General features: G+C 42.2%; 1 protein-coding gene across 2 annotated transcripts; it reads left to right on the top strand.

Annotated features, from left to right (window-relative positions):
* Positions 1–3,204: 3,204 nt before the first annotated feature.
* Positions 3,205–24,141, top strand: BTBD3 (BTB domain containing 3). 2 transcript variants are annotated; one of them, XM_066546240.1, is made up of 5 exons: positions 3,205–3,248; positions 14,369–14,633; positions 15,185–15,275; positions 15,775–15,893; positions 19,786–24,141. In XM_066546240.1, the coding sequence occupies exons 2-5, from the start codon at positions 14,491–14,493 to the stop codon at positions 20,816–20,818; spliced, it is 1,386 nt and encodes a 461-aa protein (XP_066402337.1). In that variant the 5' UTR covers positions 3,205–3,248; positions 14,369–14,490; the 3' UTR covers positions 20,819–24,141. The 2 variants fall into 2 exon arrangements, with proteins under 2 accessions (XP_066402337.1, XP_066402336.1); XM_066546239.1 differs by lacking the exon at positions 3,205–3,248 and having other exon boundaries at positions 13,324–14,633.

The following is a 24,141-nucleotide window of genomic DNA, read 5'->3' as shown; positions in this document are numbered from 1 at the left end:
ATTTTTGCGGTGCTTTTCCAGTGCACTGAGCCTGCTGTGGACAGAGTGCAAAACTCTAAATAAGATAACAATAAACAAGAACCTGAAGACTGAAAAAATCCAGTGCATCTCTCTTTCTTGACACAAGACCACTCCAGGAGGGTCTCCCCTGACAGGGGAACCCCCTGGGAGCCAGAGTCCCAGAATTTGGGGAATCAGCAACAGGTACCTGACACTCCTCTAACCTGGAGGAAAAGGCTTCTCCCCACAACTTGCCCATCTAAATTACCCCCATTGCAAAAGGGCCTTTTACCTTCACTCTGCAAAAAGGATGGAAAATTGCAGTGTTTTCCTGCAGCATGTTTAAGTTCACCTCAGACAACGATTATTTTGTTGGCTTCCCGAGACCCAATTAAAAGATCATTTACAGACTGTAATTTAAAGTGTGCCCTTTGCTGATAAAATCCTTAACAGCTATAAAGTGAGTGTGTGTGTGTGTGTGTAGTCATTATTGTTGCTGTTTGGTTTAGTTTTCTATTTTAATAGCTAAAATATTAAAATGGGAAAAGCAAAGTGCTGATTATCCACAGATATGCCTAATTTCACATGGTGAAGGTATCTGTTAGAATAATGTGTATATAATACAGGCAATGAGTGTTCACGGGAGACTAAAGCTGGAACACAGCAGCAATTCCAGAAATAATTGTTTCTTCAGAGGGAAAATAATAAAAAAAAAACCCAAACTTGCCCTAAAGCTTCAAGCAAAGCCTTCTGCTCTGCTTTTAAGAATAAATGCTAGCAAATGCATTTTAATTTCCCACGTGTCTACATGCACTGGCATTATGAGAAATCCCTTATTTATATGATAAATCCTGAATAATCCTGGGTGCTTGTCGTGAAAATACTCCATCCCTCTTGATTATTTTTTCAGCAGCTCAAAAATAAAATGTTTTAGTGTTTTGGGTTGGGTTTTTTGTTTTAGTATTTTTTTAACCTAGCCACCCTATGAGGAGCAGGATAGGACCTGCAAGGAAGGATGTATGGCACAATCTTCTTGTAAGATTGAGTTTATTTGGGAAAAAACCAAATAAATGTGATGGGGAAGGGTGTTTTTTCCCTCTGGCTGCCTGTTATTGGCCCTGGGATGAAATGTGGCTGCTGCTGCTGCCTGAGGAGTTTCTCCTGTTGGGTTTGGGGGTTATTTGTTTGGGTTTTGTTTTTTGTGTTTGTTTGGGGGGGTTTGGTGTTTTTTTTTGGTTTGGTTTTTTTTGTTTGTTTTTTGTTTGTTTTTGGTTTTGTTTTTTTTGGTTTTGCTTGGAGATTGGTAATAACAGTGGATGAACAAACACAAAGATTTCAACTACCAATCATTTTTCCTTGTAATCTAATTTTCTAATAATTTCCTTATAATCTGATCCATTTTTCCTTTTAGTCTAACAAAGCTGCTGTCCAAATGGAAGGGTGAGAGCTTTCTTCTTCATTGGTGCATGTACAGAAAAACAGATTGCTTTTTTTCGTAGAGGGCAAACAGGTTGGTTGCAATAAGCCATAAATATGCTTGAACTTTCATGGGATTCCTAATTTTAAAATAAGGTCACTTCTAATTTATTTTGTTTAAAAAAAAAAGATGTTGTTAGTTGTCTCCCAACTTATCTTGTATGTGCAGAGTGAATATGCTTCAATTCAGGTATTAACAGAATTTTTAATTAAAGAAAAAAGAAGTGAATTTTACTTTTTTTTGAGGTGTTATAAATACACATTGTAATATTGGCTTTTCGCTAATATTAAAATGGATGCTATATGTATAATGTTAAAGTAAAATAAAAAAAAAATCTTTTTAAATTTCTGTTGTTAACTAAACTTAGACATAGTAGTGAAATAGCTGATGTAGTGTTAAACTGCCTGCTTGGTTGGAATAATATTCATATGATGAAGACCCCCAAAATCACAGCCAAGAAATTTGCATGCTCTAAAAAGGCAGACCCAAGGAGGAGCCATGCTAAACAGTTCTTGAGGAAAAGTTTTAATATGTAAAATTGTTTATGAATATGCAGTAGACTGATGCAATAGAAGGGGTATTTAAAGAGCATCTCTGAAATAGCAGGTGTGCTCCTGATGGAATGCCAAGCACCCGGCAGTGAAATCGTTATTTTCTTTGTCTCCTATCGTCCTTTACTAAACTTTTGAATTGTGAAAAACGCCTATCACTTGTTTTTTTAAATTTCAAAAGTTTAATACGAATAAAATGGTTATAAAAATAGTAATACAATTAGAGTAATAATAATTTGGACGATTAGGACAATATGAGACAACAGACACAAAGAGTTACGGACAGTCCGGGTACCTCTTTCTGGGCAAAATCAGCCCGAAAAAGGACCCACGTTAACAGAGGATTAACCCTTAAAAGCACAGCCTGTTGCATATTCATACACCTCATCCATGATGCATAAATTCCATTCAAACACAGGATTCTGTCTGTCAGTGTCAGCTTCTTCCTCTGAATCCTAACAGCGCCTTCATGGCTGAGCGAGGCAGGAAGAAGTTTGTTTCTTATGATAATGGAGCAATAAATTATTTTTCTTTGAAAGATTTAGGTGTCCTGTGGCTGCTATCTCGGTGTGAGTCCTCTCTTTAGAAAAAAGTATCCTACATAGCACAGTTTCTATTTTAACATTTTGTTATAACCTAAAACGATATTTAACACACTACTTAAAAGAACTAATACAGCATAACTTTCGAACGCAACACATGTAATAATCATTTTAATATTTGTGAAAAGCCAATCATAAAATACGCATTTTTTACAGAATTTTTACAGGCAGTGAACCTCGTTTTTCCCAGAAGGCAAAGCTAGGTTGTCTCCCAACTTAGCTCTCCGGTGAAATCACAAGTCTGGGCTGTATGAATATGTTATATCTTCGGGCACTAACGTGATTTCTAATTGGGGAAAAAAAGGAAAAGAAAAGGAAAAAAAAAAGGTGTCGTTTGTTTCCCAACTCAATTCATTCGCAGGTGAAATCCCAACTCTCCCGTGGCGGGGACCGGGGGGTGATCCCAGCCGCCTTTTTGGGGCGGAGCTCCCTCCCTCACTCCCTTCCTCCCTCAGGGCGGGCGCGAGATGGAAGGGGCGGGGTCGGAGGCGGGGCCTCGCACGCTCGGGCGGGGCCGGGGGCGGGGCCGCGCGCGCGCTCCTGCGGGGCGGGGCCGCGCGCGCGCGCGCCGGTGCGAGGAGGGGCCGCGCGCGCGCGCCGCCCCGGGAGCGCCCTCAGGTCAGTGCGGGGTGCGGGGCGGCCCCCGCGGGGACAGCCGCGCTCCCCTCCCCTCCTCCCCCGGGATGTGGCGGCCGATCCCGCTCCCCTCACGGGCTGCGGCGGCCGTGCCGGCGGGGAATGGGCTCCCCGCGCCCCGCGGAGGCGCCGCCGTGAGGGGCGGGGCGGGCCGGGCCGGGGCGGGGCGGGGCGGCCGCACCTGAGCGCCGGCAGCGCCGCGGAGCACCGGGCCGTCGGTGAGGGGAGCGGGGCCGCCCGGCTCTGCCGCACAAAGAGCGCCCCGGGCACGGCCTCTGCCTGGCTGGAGTCGCGGTGCGTGTCCGCAGGCGGGTGTCGGTGTCCCCTCGGTGCCCCTTTGTGCGGCAGTCAGCGGGGTGGGTTCGCGGCGGCGCCGGAGGGGAGCCCCCGGAGCGGGCTCGGGAGGAGCCCCGGACCCGGCTCTGCCCAGGCTCCAGCGGGAGGCAGAGCACAAGTTGGGCTTTGGGGCTTTTCTCCTGCTTAAAGTAAAGCTCTTTTGTCAAAGAAGTACTTTAAGCATTAATTCGGCAACCTTCCCGGAGGCACAAGTAGGAGTTGCACCCGGTTTGGTATAAATTCCTCCTCCTTTCCCTGCGTTGTTGGCCGAACTTCTGATGTACCTGTCCCTGAAGGGTCCCTAGGGCCCACACCTTTACAATTCCCCATTTTCCTGTGTGTTTGGAGAAAGGCACCTGTGAACTTGGAGGTTTATCAATTCAATTCGTTGCGGTGTTTCCTGAGTGCTGCAGCATTTTGAAACAGGAGGGAGTGGTGGGTTGTTGTGAGTTGGAGGAAAAGTTTGGATTGAAGTTAAGATACCTACGTGCTCCTGAAGTGTAGTTACCTAATTCCACAGGCTGGCTCATCTGAGAAGTGCTGGTGCAGGTTTTTTGCCTTGTAGTTAGTCCTCAGAGAACTTTGTTTTCAGCATGTGATGTGTGTGTTAAATTTTAATCTGTGCTCTGGGTTTTTTTGATTTTTTTTTGTGGAGAGATGGTGCTGGGTTATAGGTGTATGGTACTTTATTTTGCATTGCTTAAACTTTTATGCCAGAGTTAGGCTCAAAATAGATTTTATTTTAGTGGGAGAGAACTGGTCATCATTTCCTACTGTGTGTGCAGGATGTTGCAGTGTGCAGTACCTGGGATTTACTTTGCAAATCAAATCTCTTAGGGCCTTCATTGGAACTAAGTTCTGCAAGATTGCCAAAGTTGAATGTCGACTGTAGTACTTTTTTTTTTATTTTTTCCACTTTAAATCCCCCCCAGTAAGTACGCTGCAGCTAACTGCACAATAACTCCCTTGTGTTTCCCTGCCAGTGATCCTCAGCTCTGCCCCAGAGGAAACACCTTCCAGAAGCAACATGGGATTCATTTAGCTTGCCCTTTAAGGCTGGGGGGAAAAAATGCAGGTTGCAACAATAATTTTTATGTTTTGGCCACTTGCTTGTTACAGCTTGTGAGCAATTTTTTTTCCTAAATTTACCAAACAGTTACAATGAAAGCAACAGTCCTAGGGTAGGCTCAGTTAAAACAGAGGTCTGATGATGGTAGGCCATGTGTTTTGTTGGCAGAAGAAATTTAGATCACCTGTTGCAGAAACTTGTGCAAATAAGTTTTGCAGCGGGATACTGTTTATGCCCATCATTAGCTTTCTCTGATAATTCAAAATGATTCTGCCCTGATACTGTCTCTGGTGACTCCTTGGACTTAGCTGGCTGTTGTTCTGTTTTACAAATGTTCAGGTACCTGAGCTGATGTGGGAGCTCTGCTTTGTGAGGCACTTAAATGAGTGATAAAGCAGCAGTTTCTGTCTCAAAGGGCTGATGGATGAGGCAAAAGAGGGATATAAGAGATGGGAATCTTGGAAGGAAAAGATTACAAGCTTTTTGTGGTGGAAGCTGTCATCAGTTGTGTTTTCTGCCGTTCAGTTGAATTCCAATCCCCTGCCTTGGTTACAAAAGCACTTTTTATGTGTGTGTCAGAAAACTGAGAGGGGAGCTTAAGTAAGACATCACTGCATTCAAACTTGCAAACTTCCCATTTTTGAGTCTTGGCTCATCTGTTTTCTGATCCTGCTGCCCTCTCTGAGTTTGATATCTCAGCAAGCTGCTGTGGAAACCAGGCCAGTCCAACACATAGAAAGTGTTTTTATTTTAAAACACTGGGGAGCTGGTTGGCAGTCTGTGCGTATGTGTGGGGTGAAGACTGGCAACAAACAGATTTGGAAGGTATCTAGAGACATCCCCTTGTCCATCCTGTTGCCTGTACCCTAAGATTACCTGATATCCTGAATAAATATTTCACTAGAGGATCGTGTAGCACTTCAATACCAGGCTGAATGACCTGTTGCTAACGTTGTTCTGTGACAGGATATTTGTGTGCCAGGTTACACACCTTATAACCACCCTAGCTGCACTTTCTCCTCTTTGCATCCAAAGCATTTTAAAGGAGTAATTTTCTTTAAAAACTACATTCTCTGGACTTAGAGCTGTCCTGTCTCTGCTTGGGTGCAAGGTTTTTCTGAGAGTAGGGAAAGAAAGCAGTCCTTCAGGCAGGTGAGGTGTTTGCTTGTCTGAGAGCTGTGAGGATTTCTTAGAGCTCTTTGCCTTTACAATTTTACAAGACCAAAGTGATACTACCCCATGTGCATACTACCCCAGAAAAAGGAAAGATTTTCATGCTATATAAATAAAACTAATGGGTATTTGTGTTTATCTTGTACAGTCCCTTAATTATGCTGTTCTGTTTGATTACTTGCTCCTTCCTTAGTTTTTCTCTCCTGCAGCTCTGATCTGTCACAGAGTTACTGTGAAGAAGAACATTTAAGATATCCTAACATTGATAGACAAATACATCTTAAGGCACAAAAATATGTTCTGAAACCAGAATTTGAGCAGTGCTTATGTGTTTTTCTTGAAAATTCATGATGGTGCAGTAGCAGCCATTCACTTGTAAAGAGAAGGAGAAACTGATGGAAATACTGAAATGTAACTGACTGCTAAGGAAGGCAAGTGTGACTGTGCAGCAAAGGAAAATAAATCTGATTTTCTCAGGCAGTGGATAGGAGAGAAATTTGGGAACATCTTTATCTCCCTGTGGATTCAAACAGAGGCTGTGTGTGCTGGAAGAGTCTGGAATCAGTGAAGGGCAAGTAAAAGGATACACAGCTTCTAATGTGTGGCACAGGGAGAGTCATTCAGGACAGTGCAGGGTAATGGATGTCATGCCTGTTCCATTCCTTGAACTGTTTGGATTAGGCTCAGGTTAGCAGCAATCAGTCTCTCATACCTAAAAACTGGACTTAGAAAACTCACTGCTGGGGTAGTTACTCACTGGTTTTAGTTCTCACTTTTGAGAAGTACGAGCCACTGTGGCTGAGAATGCATTTCTTATCAAAGGCTTGGCTTGCCAGTGCACTGACCTGTTCCTCTTTCACTGTCATGATTTTCCTCTTCTGTAATTTCAAATGCAGTGGGAAGAAGATGCTGTACCAGACTTTTCCTCTTTAACACCCTGAATGCTGCCAGCTGTGATGCTCTGCTGCTGTGAACACACACAGGTTGCTCATCTGCTGTGGGCTTTTAAGCTGCATGTTCCCTAACCTTGCCTAGATGCAAAGCCACAATGTGGTTTTCCATTAGACCCATACATTCCAACACCTGACTAAGCCTTCCAAAGGTCCCCTCTGTTCTCCTTGCCCTTGCTGAAGGTGCTGCTGCTGTGACAGTCCCAGGGGACTGAAGTGTGCAGGGCAAAGAGCAGGTGTGGCTGTGCACTGTAGCAATCTCCTCTCCCCCCTTCTGTCCCACTGGGAGCTTCAGCACAGTGGTGGTGGGATGCGGTGAATGTAGGTTGCCTGCACATGAAAAATGTAGTCCTTGAGTTATACACCAAGATAATTAACTGTGATACAGTTCCACTCTGGATACTCATGGAGTAGTTACTTCTGGGTTGAGTGAGAGCCTTCCTCTCTGAGGAAGGGCCTGTTTGCATTTGCATTCTTCAGACTTAGTGTGCAAAGGAACAAAGACATTTGGGAACTGCTGATGGGAAGAAGCAGGAGCAGGCAGCTTACAGCCTGCCCTTCAGAGAGCCCATATTAATTTAACTATTGAAAATGATGGTTTGTAAGCCAAGTTAAAATCAGTTAAAGGTTTGTCTGCAGAGGTGAGATCTGTCTGGAGGATTGGAAGTCCTGTCTGTAGTCATCTGATCTGACCTCTCCCTTGAAGCAGGCAGCATGTGAGTGCTGCTGCAGTGGTGGTTTTCCTGAAGTGTGCTAAGATCACTGGCTTCTTTCTCACAGGGCACCGAAGGATCATTAAATGCTAATGACTTTTGATTACTGTTGACCTTAGTCAATTTAGAATTAGTGACCCAGAGATGAAAACCACTGTATCTCATTACCAATTTCCTGAGCTATCTGAGCTTTCCTTTGTCAGTCAGTTTTGGTAAGAGGCACGGTAGAATTAAAGTTGACCTTTGCCTTAGAAAAAGGGTTGAGTGCTTTCAGGTTTGTAATATCATGTTTATAAATAAATAAATGGCAGCCACTAAGAAAGAAGTTAATTTTTGACCCCACAGACTGTCAAGAGCAAAGCTCTACGTGAAGTGAAATGAAATGGACAAGCTCGAGTAGCCACGATGGGGAAAAAATGCATAATTTGTCTCTTTTAAATTAGTAGGAAAACAGTTTTATCTCCTGTAGCCTTGAATTTGAATTATCATTGAATTATCATTTTGTGGTTGCAGGTTTTCTCTTCACAGAGTACATTTGTAATTCTTTGTTTTACTTTGAACTATCAAGAAACAACTTAATGCACATAGAATGCATTGCAAATTTTGCTCTGAGATATTTTCTTCCTGCAGCTCCCAAACTATGATACAGGGGAATATCTCTTAGCAGGTTTGTCAAATCATATATTTTAGATTGTAATGAAGCATTTGACATTATTTTGTACCATATGCCCAGAAGAGAATGTCTGTGGGGTAATTCACCGTAATGGGATCAGGTACATTGTTCACTGCAGGTTGTCTAAGTGTAGCCCTTCCTTGCCACAGTTGTGGTTTGTGTGGACTGTCATTCCTGCAGCAGGCATGCATGGTCTTCAAATCAGAATGAAAATACAAGAAAATTTGGAACATTTTTTTTCTCACTCTGATACAGTATTTTGGTCCATCAGGGAAGAAAATCTTTAAAGGAAAAAGACCCAGCAGAGCAAAGTGTTTGGGGCATAAATATTAAGTTATTCAACCTCTCACTGAAGATAAATTGCAGGCTTTAAGCAGCTAAGCAAGAAAGGTAACAGGAAAAAATGAGAATAGGAGATGTTGCAGTTGAAGTAGGAACAGGCTCATGGAAAGTGACTTATAATGCATCCAAAGATTTACTTGCAAGTAAACATAGGAGTAGATATTAATATTGTATGTTTTGTTGTGATTGCTTTGTCTCAAAATGGACATTGCTTAATGACATATTAAAAAGATTTAATTGAAAGGCTGCTTTGGTAGAGAGACTAAAACAAATAGCATGTATCGTGCTAGGAAACACTGCAGGAGTACAAAGTAGTTCTGAATATTCATTCTTTAGGTTTCTGTTTTATGCAAGTTGGTGTTTACCTTTTGACTAGGCTGCTCAGGACTTCCTGCTTTTGTTTTCTTTGAAGCATTAAGGGCATTTAAGAAGAAAAAGTAAAAGCTATCCTAGTGGATAATGTTATGCAAAGTATTTAAATCCTCATAAACACCAAGCAGTTGAGAATATTTGGTAACAAGTATGTTGCTAGCATAGCATGAGTTCTATAGAAAAATACTATTTAACTATTTTTGACTGTTTTGAAGCTTCTAGTCTTGGTTCAAGATGCAATTCTACTCTGATACTTTCACAGCTCTTCAGTATTCTGGGATGTAATTGCTATTTTTTTAGCATCTATTTTGGCTTCTTTGTGAGTTTTTACAATTTTGCCCATCTTTCTTCCTGCCTTTGGTTGCCTTTTTATTTCTTTTTTCCATACAAGACCTGACTAAGACTTCATTGCCAGCTTTTCCATGCAGCTGACAGAAGCAGATGCCACCTTGCTTTCTTCCAGTGCTGCCAATAAGAAACTTAGGAGAGAGGAGATTGGAAGTTTTTGTCCACTGCAATGCATTTTTTTACTTGAGGAAATGAAGGGTAGAGCTATCAGTGCCCTTTTCAAATTGGTTTTTACAAACAGAAGGGTTGGAATGGTGATTGGGAAGGACTCTTCCAAGTGACTGAATAATTCATAGACAGGTAAACAGAACAAGGCACCACAGCTGTGTGGGTTTGGTTTATTGAGGCTTTCTGTTGGTTTAGTTAGTTTTTGAACATGTATATTCCATTTTTAAATGAGTCCTTGAAGTTAACTTAAATTCAGTGAAAGCTAGCAGTGGACAGACAGGTAGATTTGTTAAACAGTAACATTGTTTATTTATTTTGGTTCATCAAGATGTGTCCTCTGAAATTTGTTTCCTTGTAAGGGGAAATTCAGGATTTAAAAAGTGTTAATACTGCACAGGCAGAGTAACTGCCAAAGAAGACATTTGGCAATTTTACAGAAAAAGAAATGTATGCATTTCCTCATTGCTTACTAAGAATTCCTTCTTTTATTCATGATGTGGTTGTAATAAACAATTGGGAATTTTAATGAAAGCTTGTTTTTCATAGAATTGTGTAGCTCATGTTGCTACATGAGGAACAGGCCTGTAAATGAGAGATGCACAAAACCTCAGCTTATTAGAAGGAGAAAAAAAGATAGAAACTCTTTGGTATCCTTGCTATTGCAGCAGGAGAAACTGATGAAGTATGAGGAAGAATACTCCCAACAGGTCTGGAAATTAAACCGATTTCCCTATTGGAAGTTACCTTTAGAAAGGCATAATTATAGTAGTTACATGCTATTAAAAGTTGTACCAAGAGCTGGGCTTTACTGTGACTCCTGTGCCTCACAAGGTATATTATGTTCTTGAGGGATGAATAAGCTGGGATGGCAGGTGTGTTGCACACACTTGGGTTTGAACAGCAAAATTGCTGCTTCAGTTCACAATGTTTAGTCAGGAACTGATTTCCAGGGGCTCATAACCTACTCCTGATATTTTGGAAGGGACATGTAACTTGGTGTGTAGTAGCTCAGACTGGGAATATAGTCTTTTGCTTAATTCTTCTGGCATTTTGAATATCCATTAGACCAGTGTAAAGATTTAAGCATGAAATTTCCTATACCCTTTAACTTGAAATATTTCTGGTCTGACTACTTTGCTTGTAAAATAAAAATTAATGTGCCTTTGAAGAACTGTATTTCCCTCTTTCTCAGTTGTATATATAAAGTTTAGTTCTGTTAATATATAATTAATGAAGAAAGATGAGACTTGCTGAAGAAGATTAGGAGCACATTGTAATAAGATTTCAGAAATGGATAGATCTGTGGGTCAGAGAAGGTGACCTTCCTTCATCCTCTTGTTGGAGACAGACTGATCTAAACTGGGGATTTTGACTGGTCTTTCAACAGGCAGCAGTTCATGGGCTGTTTTTACTGACTGCCAGGGTACTGAGTTCTAAATTTATTAACATATTTGTACAGTAAACCAACAAAACACCATTGTATGAAAGGAAATGGAAGCTGCTGCCAAAACACAAAGAGTAGGGAGTGAGAATTGTCACAGCATATGCCACAGCACATGCTGCAGTCCAGATAGCCACGATACACAGAGTATCACCATAGAATATCAGAAGGCTTCCCCCCATGCAGGGTAAGACCAGACCACTTCAGCAGGCTGCAGGCAGCTGCCCTTTAGCCCAACCTCTGATACCCCTCGTGTTCAGGCACTGCACCTGTGCGCCCTCTGTTCCCTTTGGTGATTGCTCAGCACAGCCAGGCGCTCCGTGGCTCATTGCTGCCCGTGCTGTTCACCTCTTTTCACAGCTTTTCACAGCTGTACCCACTGGGGCTCAGCCCCAGCCCCACTCCCAATCACCACAAACTCTGTACCTACAGAGAATAGCACAATAATTCTTTGGGCGTTTTTTTTTCCTCTTTCACATCCATCTAATAAGTTCCTGAGGTGATGAAGTGCACTGGAAGGTGGTAGTTTTTCATGGGTTTTGTTTTTCATAGGAGGTTTGTAGTTTTTCATAGGAATTGTATGAAAATCTAAATCTATGTAGATTTAGATGTTCTGTTCTGGAATCTGTGCTATTTTCTAGTTAGAGCAGACCAGGTTTTGGTGGGTGGCTTAAGAACAGGCAAAGATGTTTTTTTATTTACTGGACTGGATTTTTTATCCTGTTGTGCAGATACTTCTTGTCTACTGGGGTCTGTCTGACTTCTGAGTTCAGGCAGAACATTCTTCAGCTGCAGCTTCTCTCTCCTTTCCTTTCCCAGAAAGCACCACGTGCTGTGCATGTGTGGTGTGCTCCACAGCTCAAAGGTTGGTGGATTCCTATGGGTTCACATTTACAATCTGTCTTTCCCACATGGAGTTAACTGGTCAGTCTGTCCCTCATTCTCTTTACCTCCTGTAGCCTCCCAGTGACCTTATCTGGTGTGTGTGTAAAATCTTTGGATTTGTCCTGGTCATTGGTTTGAAGAAATGTGAAGAGACCTTGATTTTTAATATACTTTGGGAGTCTATAAAATGGATTTGTGGAATGACAATCAAATCTCCCAACCCCTGCTGTCTTTTGCTTTCTGCCAACTGTAATGCTGAGAAGCAGATTTTCTGGAGTCTGTGGTTTTCTGTATCTTAAAGAGGTTTTTTTAAAGATTTCTTCCTTTTGAAATGTTTGTCCTGTGCAGTGGCAAAAGGGTTATTGTTTTATTTGGAAGGGCTGGAAATTTACATAAGGAGAGGAAAAAAAAAACTTAGACAAACTCAACAAACTCAAATTCTGTGCTGGGAATACCTGCTGTGTTCCTGTTATAAACTCAGCTGTGAGCAGTTATAAGATCCCATCTGTGGGATGAGTTTCTTCTCCTTTACCCCTTCTTCTCCCTCTCAACAGTTCAATATGGTTTAGGTTTTTAGTTTCCCTTCCTAATCAGTCTATTGCAGATAAAAAAGAAAATATGTGGAGGAGAGAGAAAATGTTGCTAGAAATAATTTCTCTGTAAGTTACATAACCTCCCCTCAATGTATTTAGGAATGTGTCTCTGCCTTTCAGGCATAACCCCCCATCTTCCTTTAAAGCAGCAGTCAAGGAGGTTTTGCAGTGAGGTGCTGGATTGTGAAATGCAGCAGCTGAGGCATGCACACGTTTCCCTGTGTTTCCCCTTCCACGGGCAGTGCCTTCAGACAGAGAGGACAGATGTGTCTGGGAATGGCATCATCCCCATCCCCAGCCACTGCAGCAAAGCCTCCACATGGCTGGGGCGTGCAGTGAGGGCTTGGTGTGCAGCACCTCCCAAGGAAATACCAGCACAATCTCAGGTTAAAGACATCCTGAGTGTGTGTTACACAGCCACAGCTGTGATTCCAGCAGTTGGGATGGAGACTGAATAAACAGCCTGAGTAATATTTCTGTTTGAGTCAGGGGCTTCAACAAGATTTCTTCACCAGCCTTTTATCACTTTAATTTCCCTGCTGTACCCTTGTCCAGCAAAACTAATTACGGCAAAATGTGGCTAAATTAGCTTTGAAAGCAGAGGAGTTTTTTTTTCTTTAAAACTGAAAGTAGTTATGAAATAATATTTTAATTATCTATTCCCCAGTATTTTAAGGTGTTATATGTTGACACCTCATACCAAGTATTTTTTATTTCCCTGCTTTTGTTTTTAATTGGCTATGCTTACTTGGTGGTTTTTCTATACACTTGACCTGCTATTAAAGAAATCTGATCAAAATTTAAGTTCTGAGTATACTAATTGCTATAAAATAGACTTATTCCCTATTTAAATGGTTTGGTTGGCATAGCTTATATCCTGTTTATTTGTGAGTAAAATTGGACTGTTTGCATCTCAAGGAGTGATTTTTGCCCGAGACTCTCTAAACCATTCAGACCCTTTCATTTAATGCTTTGAAACATTGATTAAATACATTCACTCTGGTTTGCTTTAATCTGATTACACATCTAGAAGTTTTCTTCTGATGTGGTGCATCCATGTCTGGTGTAAGCTGGCTTAATTAGCACTGCTTAGTGATTTGGGACCCCTGTCAAAGGCTGTTCTGTTATCTGGAAACAGAAGGAGTTAAAGCTGAAGCTGTGACCTCATCCCTGTTCATGTTACACTGGAGTAGAAGCCGCTGAAAGGGATCCTTTGGCTGCATCGCTGTCCGTGCTGCTGCTCGATTGCTTTAATTCGGTTCTGGTATCGGTCGCGCACAACCTGAACAGCTCTTACAGGAGGGATTTGTGGGGATGCTACAGGCAAAGGAAGCTGTGCTAATATCGAATGCCGTGGAAATAGACTCAGATAGATCTTTCTACCTGATTTCAACTTCTTACTGCTTCGCCTGTGAAAATCGAAGCGGCGCCGAGGAGAGCTCACACACACGCTCAGAGCAGAGAAACACTCCCGCCCTCCCGGCCAGCCGCGTGTGCCATTGATTCCATGCCATCCTCGCCGGCGGCTGCGGGGGAGCTGCGGGAGCGCTGCTGTGGCTTTACCGTGGGAGCGGCGCAGGCTACAATAGGTGTCACTGTGTGCGAGCCCAATCGCGCTCGGTGCCTGCAGCCATTGGCTCCGGCCGCACGGCTGCCTGTGCCGCTCCGCTCCCAGCCCTGCCCGCACAACTTGGGCTCGCCGGCAGCCTGGCGCTGCCACCGTGCGCTCCTCCTGCCCTCTGCCCCGGCTGTAGCGCTGCCAGCCGGTTCCTGATCGGGAAAGCTGGAAGGAATGATGGGGATGTACTTAACGGTTCAAGTACTGGATCAAACTTAAACTCAGTTTCTTACTCTGGGTGCTGGAAAGGTCACCTTGTCTTGCTGAGTCTCAGCTCTGCTGCTTTCGGTGTTACAGCTTCCACATAGATTCCTAAATGTTCCTGGCTAGTTAGGCTGTCAGTCTTTACTCACGGGTATACTGATGGTAGATGAGAAAGGAAAGAACATGAAATGTCTCACCTTCTTCTTGATGCTTCCAGAGACGGTCAAGAACAGGTCTAAGAAGAGCTCTAAGAAAGGAAATAGCAGCAGCAGTAGCAACAGCAAATTGCCTCCAGTTTGCTATGAAATCATTACCTTGAAGACCAAAAAGAAGAAGAAGATGGCTGCTGATATCTTTCCCCGAAAGAAACCAGCTAATACTAATACAGCTGCTGTCCAGCAGTACCATCAGCAAAATCTCAATAACAACAACACTATTCCTGCACCTAATTGGCAAGGACTTTATCCAACCATCAGAGAGAGGTAAGTTCAGAGCAGCTTTTTTTAGTGTTTGAATGGAGAGGTGAAAAGTAGCAAAATGTCCAGAATGCATTTATTTGCTAAAGAAAACATGGTTATATTTTATTTGTTTGGGCATTTTTTTCTCCCTGTATGTGTGTGGGAAATAAGAATTTTGGTAATGGAGAAATATTTTAGTATCTCTTTTCCAGTCAGTGCATTTGTTTGAGTTAATAAAAATGTTGCTGAAAGCTGCACCATACCCATAAAGATTTCCTTTTTGACCTTAGTGGGGATTTTCAGTGATAAATGCTCTGGACTTTGATTTCCACTTCTTGGAAAGTTCTCAGAAGTTTGGGGGTTTGTTTTATTGCACCCACACACACAAGAAACACTTTTAGTATTTTCTCTGATATATTTGTACAATGATGTGTAAAGCAGCTGAAAGCAAAGTGTGACCTGCTTCTCTTTGCTAATGAGCAACTTGAAGTTGTTAAAAAATCATATTTCTTGGGTCTGGGACACGCAGAGAAGTTCCTGGGTGCCACAAATTAACATGTTACCTCTGTTTGTAGAAATGCAGTGATGTTCAACAATGACTTGATGGCAGATGTTCATTTTGTGGTCGGGCCACCAGGTGGGACCCAGCGGCTGCCAGGACACAAAGTAAGCAACAGCTGCATGATCTGCTGGGGTGGGGACAGCCAGGGAGAGCTCCCACAGTTACAGCAGGACAGAGTGTGGGAGGCTCAGCTCTTCTGGGACAGGCAGCAGTCTGTGTTGGGAAAGGCCACATGCAGTGGGATAATCTCTCCCTGGCTTTTCTTTGTGTTTTTGGTTAAACAGCACATTTGTTGGGCTAAGGCAGTAAAGTTAGGAATACTGCTTAGTGCTGTTGATTAATACTGCTCTTGAGATTTCCTAGAAATAGTTAACTTCTGTGGTGGAGGTGAGCGTTTTCCAGTAGCTAATGCATCTATGCCCAGGAGAGTAAAATACAAGGAAAACGTGTAACTTGTTCTTAACTTGGACTTCATTTCTTACTGAAGTGTGTCTGTAGAGCCTGTCAGTGCAGCCCAGTTTGCTCAGAGTGGCTCTCCCACATTGTTTGTGTTGGCAGTGTTTTCAGTTCAAAGCATGAAATAAGATTTCCCTTTCTCAACAGTATGTCCTGGCTGTTGGGAGCTCTGTATTCCATGCAATGTTTTACGGAGAGCTCGCCGAGGACAAAGATGAAATCCGTATACCAGATGTTGAGCCTGCTGCTTTTCTTGCAATGCTGAAGTAAGCATCATTCATCTGCTGGATATGTGTTCCTGTCTGATGTATACATGCCCTGCCAATGTCATAGTTGAAGTTTGCATATAAACAGAAAGAAAGCAGTTGCTTGAAATATTCCTCTTTTTGTGTTTTAAACTTTCACCTAATTTTGCTCTCCCCCTGTACTTCCAGGCACACACATATTAGACTAATGTAGGCAGTTGTAAATAATGACTTTGACAGGGGATCTTTGGGCACATTGTGTACTGTAATGCCTATTGATCTGATTTGTCACTATATGTTACACAAAGGAATGGAGTTACTAAAAAGGTTTGTCAGCTGTAACAAAAAACCCCAAACCAACTGTTCTACTTTGCAAGCATAGAGAAAAGTTAAAAATGCATGCACAAAGCCCCCTCAGCCCAGTGAATTGCTGGGTTTGTAGATTGACATCGTTTCAGCTCTTTTATAAACCTGCAGTACGCAGGTCTTGGCTTAGAAAAATGACCCTAAGTTATTCAGCATAGCCTCTGAAAAATAAATTTCTCCTTATGTATCATATTGATGTGTTTGGAAAGTGATAAAAAGGCTGTTTACATGGATAGGGGGTTTTATCTAACAAGGAAAACGAGTCAGTTTACATGATCATTATTTTTCTTCTTGCAAACTGCATAAGAAATGCTCTCTTTTCCTAAATGGGCATGATGAAGCAGCTTCCCTGCTGAATTGTCCTTGAATGTATCTATAAACTCTGATTGTTGAGGAGAAATGCCCTATCACAGAAATGATATGGCTTTGAGTTTTTGGTTTTTTTCCTTCAGCTTAAATAAATGCTGTTGCTTTCCTATACAAAAAGTACATCAGTATCTGATAGTGATCCCTTTAATATGCTGTAAGTTTTCTTGCACATAATGATATAATCACTAGCTAGCAATTTATTGTGTTTCATAGATTGTTTTGATTAACTTGTGATTACAGAAAAGTTCCTTTTTCATTTTTAACATTTCACTGGCATCATAGATGAGCATTCAAAGTTGCATATAGAGTTTTTATAGGTTATCATCAACATCAGGAATATTCTGTGCAAATATTGGTAACTGCCAGAAGAGCTCCACAGATACTCTGTAGACCTGGAATATAAAGTTAGGATGTGACATTATGTAGGGAGGTGTGTCATGGATCTTTGGTTTGGGCCTTTTTGATTTTGTGGCAGAGCTCAGACTTACACTTTACTTTCATGTTAAATTTTACAAATCACAAATACAAGATACTTGGGTTCTTGCACCCCCCCCTTTCTTTTTGAACAGCAAATCTATTTCACTGTGGCTAAACATGATGTGCTGTGTAAAAACTGAATGCTTTCTGAATTTATCATTTAGAAATGTGTGCAGAAAGAAAGCCTAGGAAAGAGAGTAGCAACACTGACATCTAGGTCTTGGCATATTATTTAGCCCATGGCAATTTAGGAAACTGTCTAGGAGAGCATGGCCAGAACCATGGGATTCTTCACCTTCTCAGCTTTTATTGAAAAAACCCTAAAGACCAGAAAAAGCCTGTGGTTTGTGTGGCTGTTGGGGTAACCTTGGCAGTGCTGTCTTCCCTGATGCAGCGTGTCTGAGGCTGCAGAGTGCCCCAGTCAGTGTCTGCAGCACTGGGATGGTGCAGGGAAGGCACAGGGATGCTGCTCAGCACTGCAGTGTCCCCTAATCACAGCATCCACTGCATGTGGAGCTTAGGGGGAGCCACTGTCCCCTTCACTCCTCTCACTCTGGGAAACCATCCCTGGGAGTGTTTCCTGCAACTGCTGTGAGCCATGGATGGCAAGGCTGTGTTGCTGCAGAGGGAAAGACTTTAGCTATGCCAAAGCAGCCTCTCCTTCACAGGCTTCTTTCTGCATCATAAACTTCGTCAGAAAATATATTTAGCTTGGATTTTTTGGTTTTGACATCTTGCTCAAGAAGTTTGGGGATTTTTTTTTCCCCTGGGCCAATGAATTCTGATGGCATAAATATTTTTTCTGTTTTGTTACATTCTGACCACAAACAAGGTATTGCCAGGTGTAATATAGGAAATACCATGATGGGTAGACATTAGTTGTTCTCCCAGTAAAACTGCTTTAACTGTTCTCTCCAGCTTTAAAAACAGGGTTAAACTCATAGTCTAGCTGCCAAACTGAATTGGTGCATTAATGAATTATATCTTATCTCAGTCCTGACTGTTCAAGTTAGAACTGTGATCTCATCTCATCCCAGGCTGAATGTGTTACTAAACCACCAAACCCCGTGGTCTGGCAGAATCCTGTGTTTGAGAACAGGGTGAAACTGGAATATCAGTAATTGCAAACCAGAGCTGAGGTGCAGAGTCAGAGGTGTGGAGTATTACTGACAGTCGATCTGTGCTGTGTCTGCTGTACATCACTGATATTAGTTCTTTATTTTCAATATTTCAATATTAAAATAGCAACTTTTGAACTATTTTGATTTAAAACAGATGTCATCATTCTCTGTTGCACTAGCAGGCAAAGAGAAGTAATAGAAGGGAGGAAAGAGTAGGAGAGCAATCAGGAGAATCATAAAAACAAATTAATTGAAAATGGAATTTTTTTTGGGCGGTGAAGGAGCTAAGCCTGTAACCATTGATATACAGATGGGTTCTTAGGTTTCACAAATAAGCTGAAACCAAGCAGTAAACACTAAAAATAAGCTTGGTTCTATGTAAGTTTTCTTTTTCCTCTGTAACCTCTTAGATTTTATATTGCTGGAGCAGCATCTCCTCTGTGCATGTTTTCCAAGTGCGGCATGGACGATACTATCTTACAGCTGCAAAAATACAAATGGTTATTTACAACTATAATCAGATCAGTGTAGGTACTAATTCCTCTTTATAGGCACATCTGTTCTGCAGAAAACTCATTGTGTAGGGAAACCTGCTAACTAGAAAATTTTAATTGGTACAGGGTTGCATACAACTTTAGCTTTTCTGGAGGAAGACACTTTTATCAGCCATAACCATCAAGACTTGCTTATCCCTGTGAAGAGTGAAATTGCATTTGGCATGGTTTTAGCACATTGCATTCACCAGCTGCAAATGGAGCCCTGAAGCATGAGATATTGAAAAGAACAAACTGTACAATGCTTCATTTCTCTGAGCAATGAATCCCAGCAGTTTAGTCACATAAATAGAATTTCACCTTCATCTCTTCCACCATAGTGCCATAGCAATAAAGCTTTTTTCATCCTTATGCAGTGAGACTGAGGGAAAATGCTGTCCTAGTTGAGTTAGGATGTTGTGAGCATTAAAAACCTGAAAATTTTCCATTTTTGATACGTTTCATAACCCTTTGAAAAAACCAACCAAAACCTCAAGCCAAAAAAAAAAAAAAGCCACCTCTGAAAATAACCCAATCCAGTAGTTACAGAAATGATAATACCTGATATACTTGAATAGCATTTCTCTTCTTAGATTACCTAGTTACTCTCTACAAACTTGTTACCATTCCTGTGTTTGTTCATGCACCTCAGTAAACCATGGTTCACCATCAGGGGACATGCAGCCCAAGGACTCTTGGTAACACATGTTCCAGGCTCTTGTGGTAGCTGAGGGAGGCAGCCCTGCAGGGGCCACAGTTTTTAAACAATTGTCTCATAGCATGCACTCCAAAGGGAAAGTTGGATTCACCTTAGATTTTATTTGTTTGGGCATTTTTTCTTTTATGTAAAGACCATTCTTCTATGGTCTTTACATAAGTGCTGAATTTTTTTTGTACTTTCTTTCTGGGCTTAATCAATACCCCCCAAGCACTGCTTGATTTTAATTGGAGCTATTAAAATATTCTTTGTTTATGATTTTGTATGAGCTTGTTGACAAACTGGTGTCACATTAAGCAGCAGCATTACACCTGTGTGCTTTATTTCAGGTACATCTATTGTGACGAGATTGATTTGGCAGCAGACACTGTCCTGGCCACTCTTTATGCTGCCAAGAAGTACATTGTCCCTCACCTGGCCCGTGCCTGCGTTAACTTTCTCGAGACAAGCCTGAGTGCAAAGAATGCCTGCGTGCTGCTCTCCCAGAGCTGCTTATTCGAGGAACCTGACCTGACCCAGCGCTGCTGGGAAGTGATTGATGCCCAAGCTGAGCTGGCTTTGAAGTCTGAGGGCTTCTGTGACATTGATTTTCAGACCCTTGAAAGCATTCTCCGAAGGGAGACTCTGAATGCCAAAGAAATCGTTGTTTTCGAGGCAGCTCTGAACTGGGCTGAGGTGGAGTGCCAGCGCCAGGAGCTGACGGCCACCATCGAGAACAAGCGCAAGGTGCTGGGCAAGGCTCTCTACCTGATCCGCATCCCCACCATGGCCCTGGACGACTTCGCCAACGGCGCCGCCCAGTCCGGGATCCTGACCCTCAACGAAACCAACGACATCTTCCTGTGGTACACGGCCGCCAAGAAGCCGGAGCTGCAGTTTGTCAGCAAGCCCCGCAAAGGCCTCGTCCCGCAGCGCTGCCACCGCTTCCAGTCCTGCGCTTACCGCAGCAACCAGTGGCGCTACCGGGGCCGCTGTGACAGCATCCAGTTTGCTGTCGACAAGAGAGTGTTCATCGCTGGCTTTGGGCTCTATGGCTCCAGCTGTGGGTCGGCAGAGTACAGCGCAAAGATTGAACTGAAGCGACAAGGAGTGATCCTGGGCCAGAACTTGAGTAAATACTTCTCGGATGGTTCTAGTAACACTTTTCCCGTGTGGTTTGAGTACCCAGTGCAGATTGAGCCTGACACCTTTTACACAGCGAGCGTGATTCTGGATGGTAATGAACTCAGCTATTTTGGACAGGAAGGAATGACAGAAGTTCAGTGTGGGAAAGTGACTGTTCAGTTTCAGTGCTCCTCGGACAGTACGAATGGCACAGGGGTACAGGGAGGACAAATTCCCGAACTCATATTTTATGCTTGAATGGGAGTGTGTGGATACAAAGCGTTTTGCTATGAAGAGCCTGTCTGGGTCAGGCCTACTGATTCTTAGCTTTTTATCTGCAGATATGTGATCAGTACTGGGAATATGTAACTAAATGCTGTGGGCAAGTTCCTGGCTTGCTGTACTTGTAGCATCATTGGTGATTAAGTGTAATATTTAAACTGGAAGCTGTTAGAAACAAGCAAGTTTTAAAGGCTTTGTAAGGGGGGTGCCTGTTTGCTGGTGATGCTGACCCTTTCCTTGCTGATACCAGTGAATCACCAGAGGATGTCCCCCTCTCGTATCTCAACACTGTCTTCATTGATCCATTTTTTTCTTTCTCCATTTTCTGCTTTCTGCTTGAGTTGGGGAGGTAGGGATAGAAAACAAAGAGTCTTGTTTTATAGCTCTCTCTGCTGTCTGCTCTGCAGACTTTAGAGATTCCAGTGAACCAAGCTGCTTTTGACCATGGGGGCTGGAAGGAGTCCTTCAGTTATAAGCAGAAAAAGCACAAGTTTAAACCTTCATCCTGTGAGATTCTCCTGTAGCCAACTGTTTGGGATGGCTCCAGGGGAAGATGGGAAGAAGGCAGCATCTTTCAGGAAGCTCCACGGCATACCAGCCATATCCCCAGTGCATGGACATGCTCACAGTGAGGAAGGGATGTGGGCTTGGCAAGTTACCCTTGGAGTTCATTTTCTAGGAATCCCACCTTGAAGGCATGGAAGTACTTGCATGTGTTCAAATTGTGTGTGCAGCTCTTGAAACTCTGCTCCCATGAGCCAGGTTTTGCTACACTGGAGTTGATACGCTCTTTAAATGGCATTTCTTTGAACCCTTGCTATATAAATGGGAATTTATATCAATCATCTGATGCAGGATAATTTTTTGTTTGTTTTGGGTGGGTTTTTTCTTCTTCCTAAACATGGTAGAGGCAGATTTTAGAGGAACAAAAGAATGTATCGATCTTGACTTGGATTTTTTTTCTGTAATATGAGATTTTTTTTTCTCTTTTTATTACCAGTTGAAATTTAGACAAAGACAGAAGATTCCCAACTGTGGCCATGTTACACTTAGTGTATACCATCCGATAGCAGTGAGGGGGAGGAAGTCTCCCCTGATGGGTTATTGTTGGAGCTCTTGCAATTGCTTATGGCTACACATCAGTCAGAGGATTATGTGGTCTGGAACCTTTTCCCTGGCTGAGTTTTTCCCCCCAGGAAGTTACATGTCCATATCATTTTTGGTGATGTAACAGGAAGTTACATGTCTGTATCATTTTTGCAAAAGTATGAGGGATACTCCTTGGATCAGGGGAGGAAACCAATATAAATAAGAACTACAGGTACTATTGAAACATGAGAAAATCCTTCATCACTGCACTGGGACAGGTGTTCCTCTGCCCTGCTGCACTGCCCATTGTAAAGCATCTTGCTTCACCTCCAAACTGGATTCTGTTTGTTGTGTACCTTTGAACAAAATGAGAGGACCAAATGATTCTTTAGACCTGCTGAAGATTAATGTTACAGTATATCCACACATCAATGTAGCATAACCCTAAATTCACTTGTCAGTTCTGTAATAAAAATGTTTTTCTCAATTTATTTTACCAGTTTAATGCTGTTACTCTAAGTGTTGCTTGATGGTTGGAATTCTGGCCCTCAGCCATTGGAAAGTGCCAAAATACATCTTGGCAGTGTCCAAAATACCATCTGAAGTAAGGAGAAGTTGAGTGTAGTCAAAGCCCAGATCTTCTTTCTAGGTAATAAAAGGAGAGCCAGGTAAAAATGTACTCCACAGGATTTATGCCTTTCATCCATCTTAGCATTTAATGTTTTGTATACATACATACATGTGTGTGTAAGCAGCACTCTTTCTGAAATGTAAATACCCTCAAAATACAAAAATGTTTTGTTTTTTGTAACAGATGTACATAATCCAGACTGTTTGTGAAATCTAAACAGAATGCTCCGTGGAAAACTCCCAGGGAGAGATTTATAAAAACCTCCAGTTACTTATATTTAGATCTACTACTGAAAATAGACAAGAGTATAAATGGTATGGAGTGGAGAAAGAGTTGCTGAAGAGATCATAGAAAGGAATCTGAGATTGTGATGAGGTAACGGTCATCTACTTTTAGACAACATCTGAGCAGCAGTTCCATTTATTTAGATACATTTCAAAGCAGAGAAAGATGCTAATCAGCTGATTAAATTTTTGTACAGCAAGTGGCTGATGCAGATGTAATTACTCTGAGTGATAAGCAGATTGACAGGTTCTGGCAGGGAGCTGCATTTTGATTTGGTTGGTAAAAAAACATGTACCACAGCTGGTGGGACAAGTCAGAAAGTACTGCATTGCTTTAACTAGTCCTGGGTTCTCACTTGGAATTTTTTATTTGTTTTGACTCACCTGCACATAAAGGTGACTTATCTGCTGCGTTCACTGGCTGGAAGAGAAGTTCAGAGATCAGAACACTCTGTAGCTGTAATGTGTAGAAAATGAGCTGTTATTTAATTATTGTTCTTATTTGATTCTTTTATGAAGTCTTTTTGATGAAGTAGGATGAAAGCAACCTCTAGCTTAATTCCTCTGAGTCCATTCTGGGTTTTGGGAGCTGGTGCAGGGAAAGGTTTCAAGTGTGGGTGATCAGACAAAGGCACCTAAAACACCTTTGGATGCTCACAGCATAACTTGCTTCTGAGCACTTTGTGATGCTAACAAGTACTGGGATGTAAGAAGGTGGCCACTGTCACTCACCATGGGACATCAGGGCACTTCAGTGGGTGTCTGAATGTGGATTTGGTTGGTTTAGCAGAACCACCCAAGCTTGAGTACATTGATTGACATCTTGCAAGCATCAGCCGTGTCAGCCTGGAATGTAAACGTGATGTCTATAGAGATCACCTCACAGATTCCGTCTAAACTGTTCCTGGCTGTCTCTGCTACTTGTATCTTTGATTTGCTGGTGAGAGGAATCTGTGATAAGAGAGTATAATGTAATATACTTTCTGCATATCTAAAATAGTATTGAAGTAAACACTTTAATTTCTACACACTTATTGCACTGAACTGTTTTGGGTTTTGGTTTTTTGTTGTGATAAACTCGGCTCACTTCAGGTCCCAGCACCCATTTGTGCTGAAGCAGTGTTTGACCTTAGCAGGCTTACAGCATTATTTATAAAGGTCAGATATATATAAATATATAAAGTACCTCATGTTGAATGTTATTGTACTGTATCTTTAATGTCACAGTGCAGATCTTGTTGGACTCATGAATGTGTATAATCACGTTAAACATAAAAATAAAAATGATTCTTAAA

This window comes from Molothrus aeneus, chromosome 3 (assembly GCF_037042795.1).
Source record: "Molothrus aeneus isolate 106 chromosome 3, BPBGC_Maene_1.0, whole genome shotgun sequence".
NCBI lineage: Eukaryota > Metazoa > Chordata > Aves > Passeriformes > Icteridae > Molothrus > Molothrus aeneus.
The sequence above is the reverse complement of the archived record's forward strand: the minus strand, read 5'-3'. Positions and strand labels throughout refer to the sequence as shown.

Coding starts and splice junctions, on each gene's coding strand:
- BTBD3 (XM_066546239.1), top strand. CDS start 14,311: ATGGTAGATGAGAAAGGAAAGAACATGAAATGTCTCACCTTCTTCTTG. Junction 15,276..15,774: donor AGCGGCTGCCAGGACACAAA/GTAAGCAACAGC, acceptor CTTTCTCAACAG/TATGTCCTGGCTGTTGGGAG. Junction 15,894..19,785: donor GCTTTTCTTGCAATGCTGAA/GTAAGCATCATT, acceptor GCTTTATTTCAG/GTACATCTATTGTGACGAGA.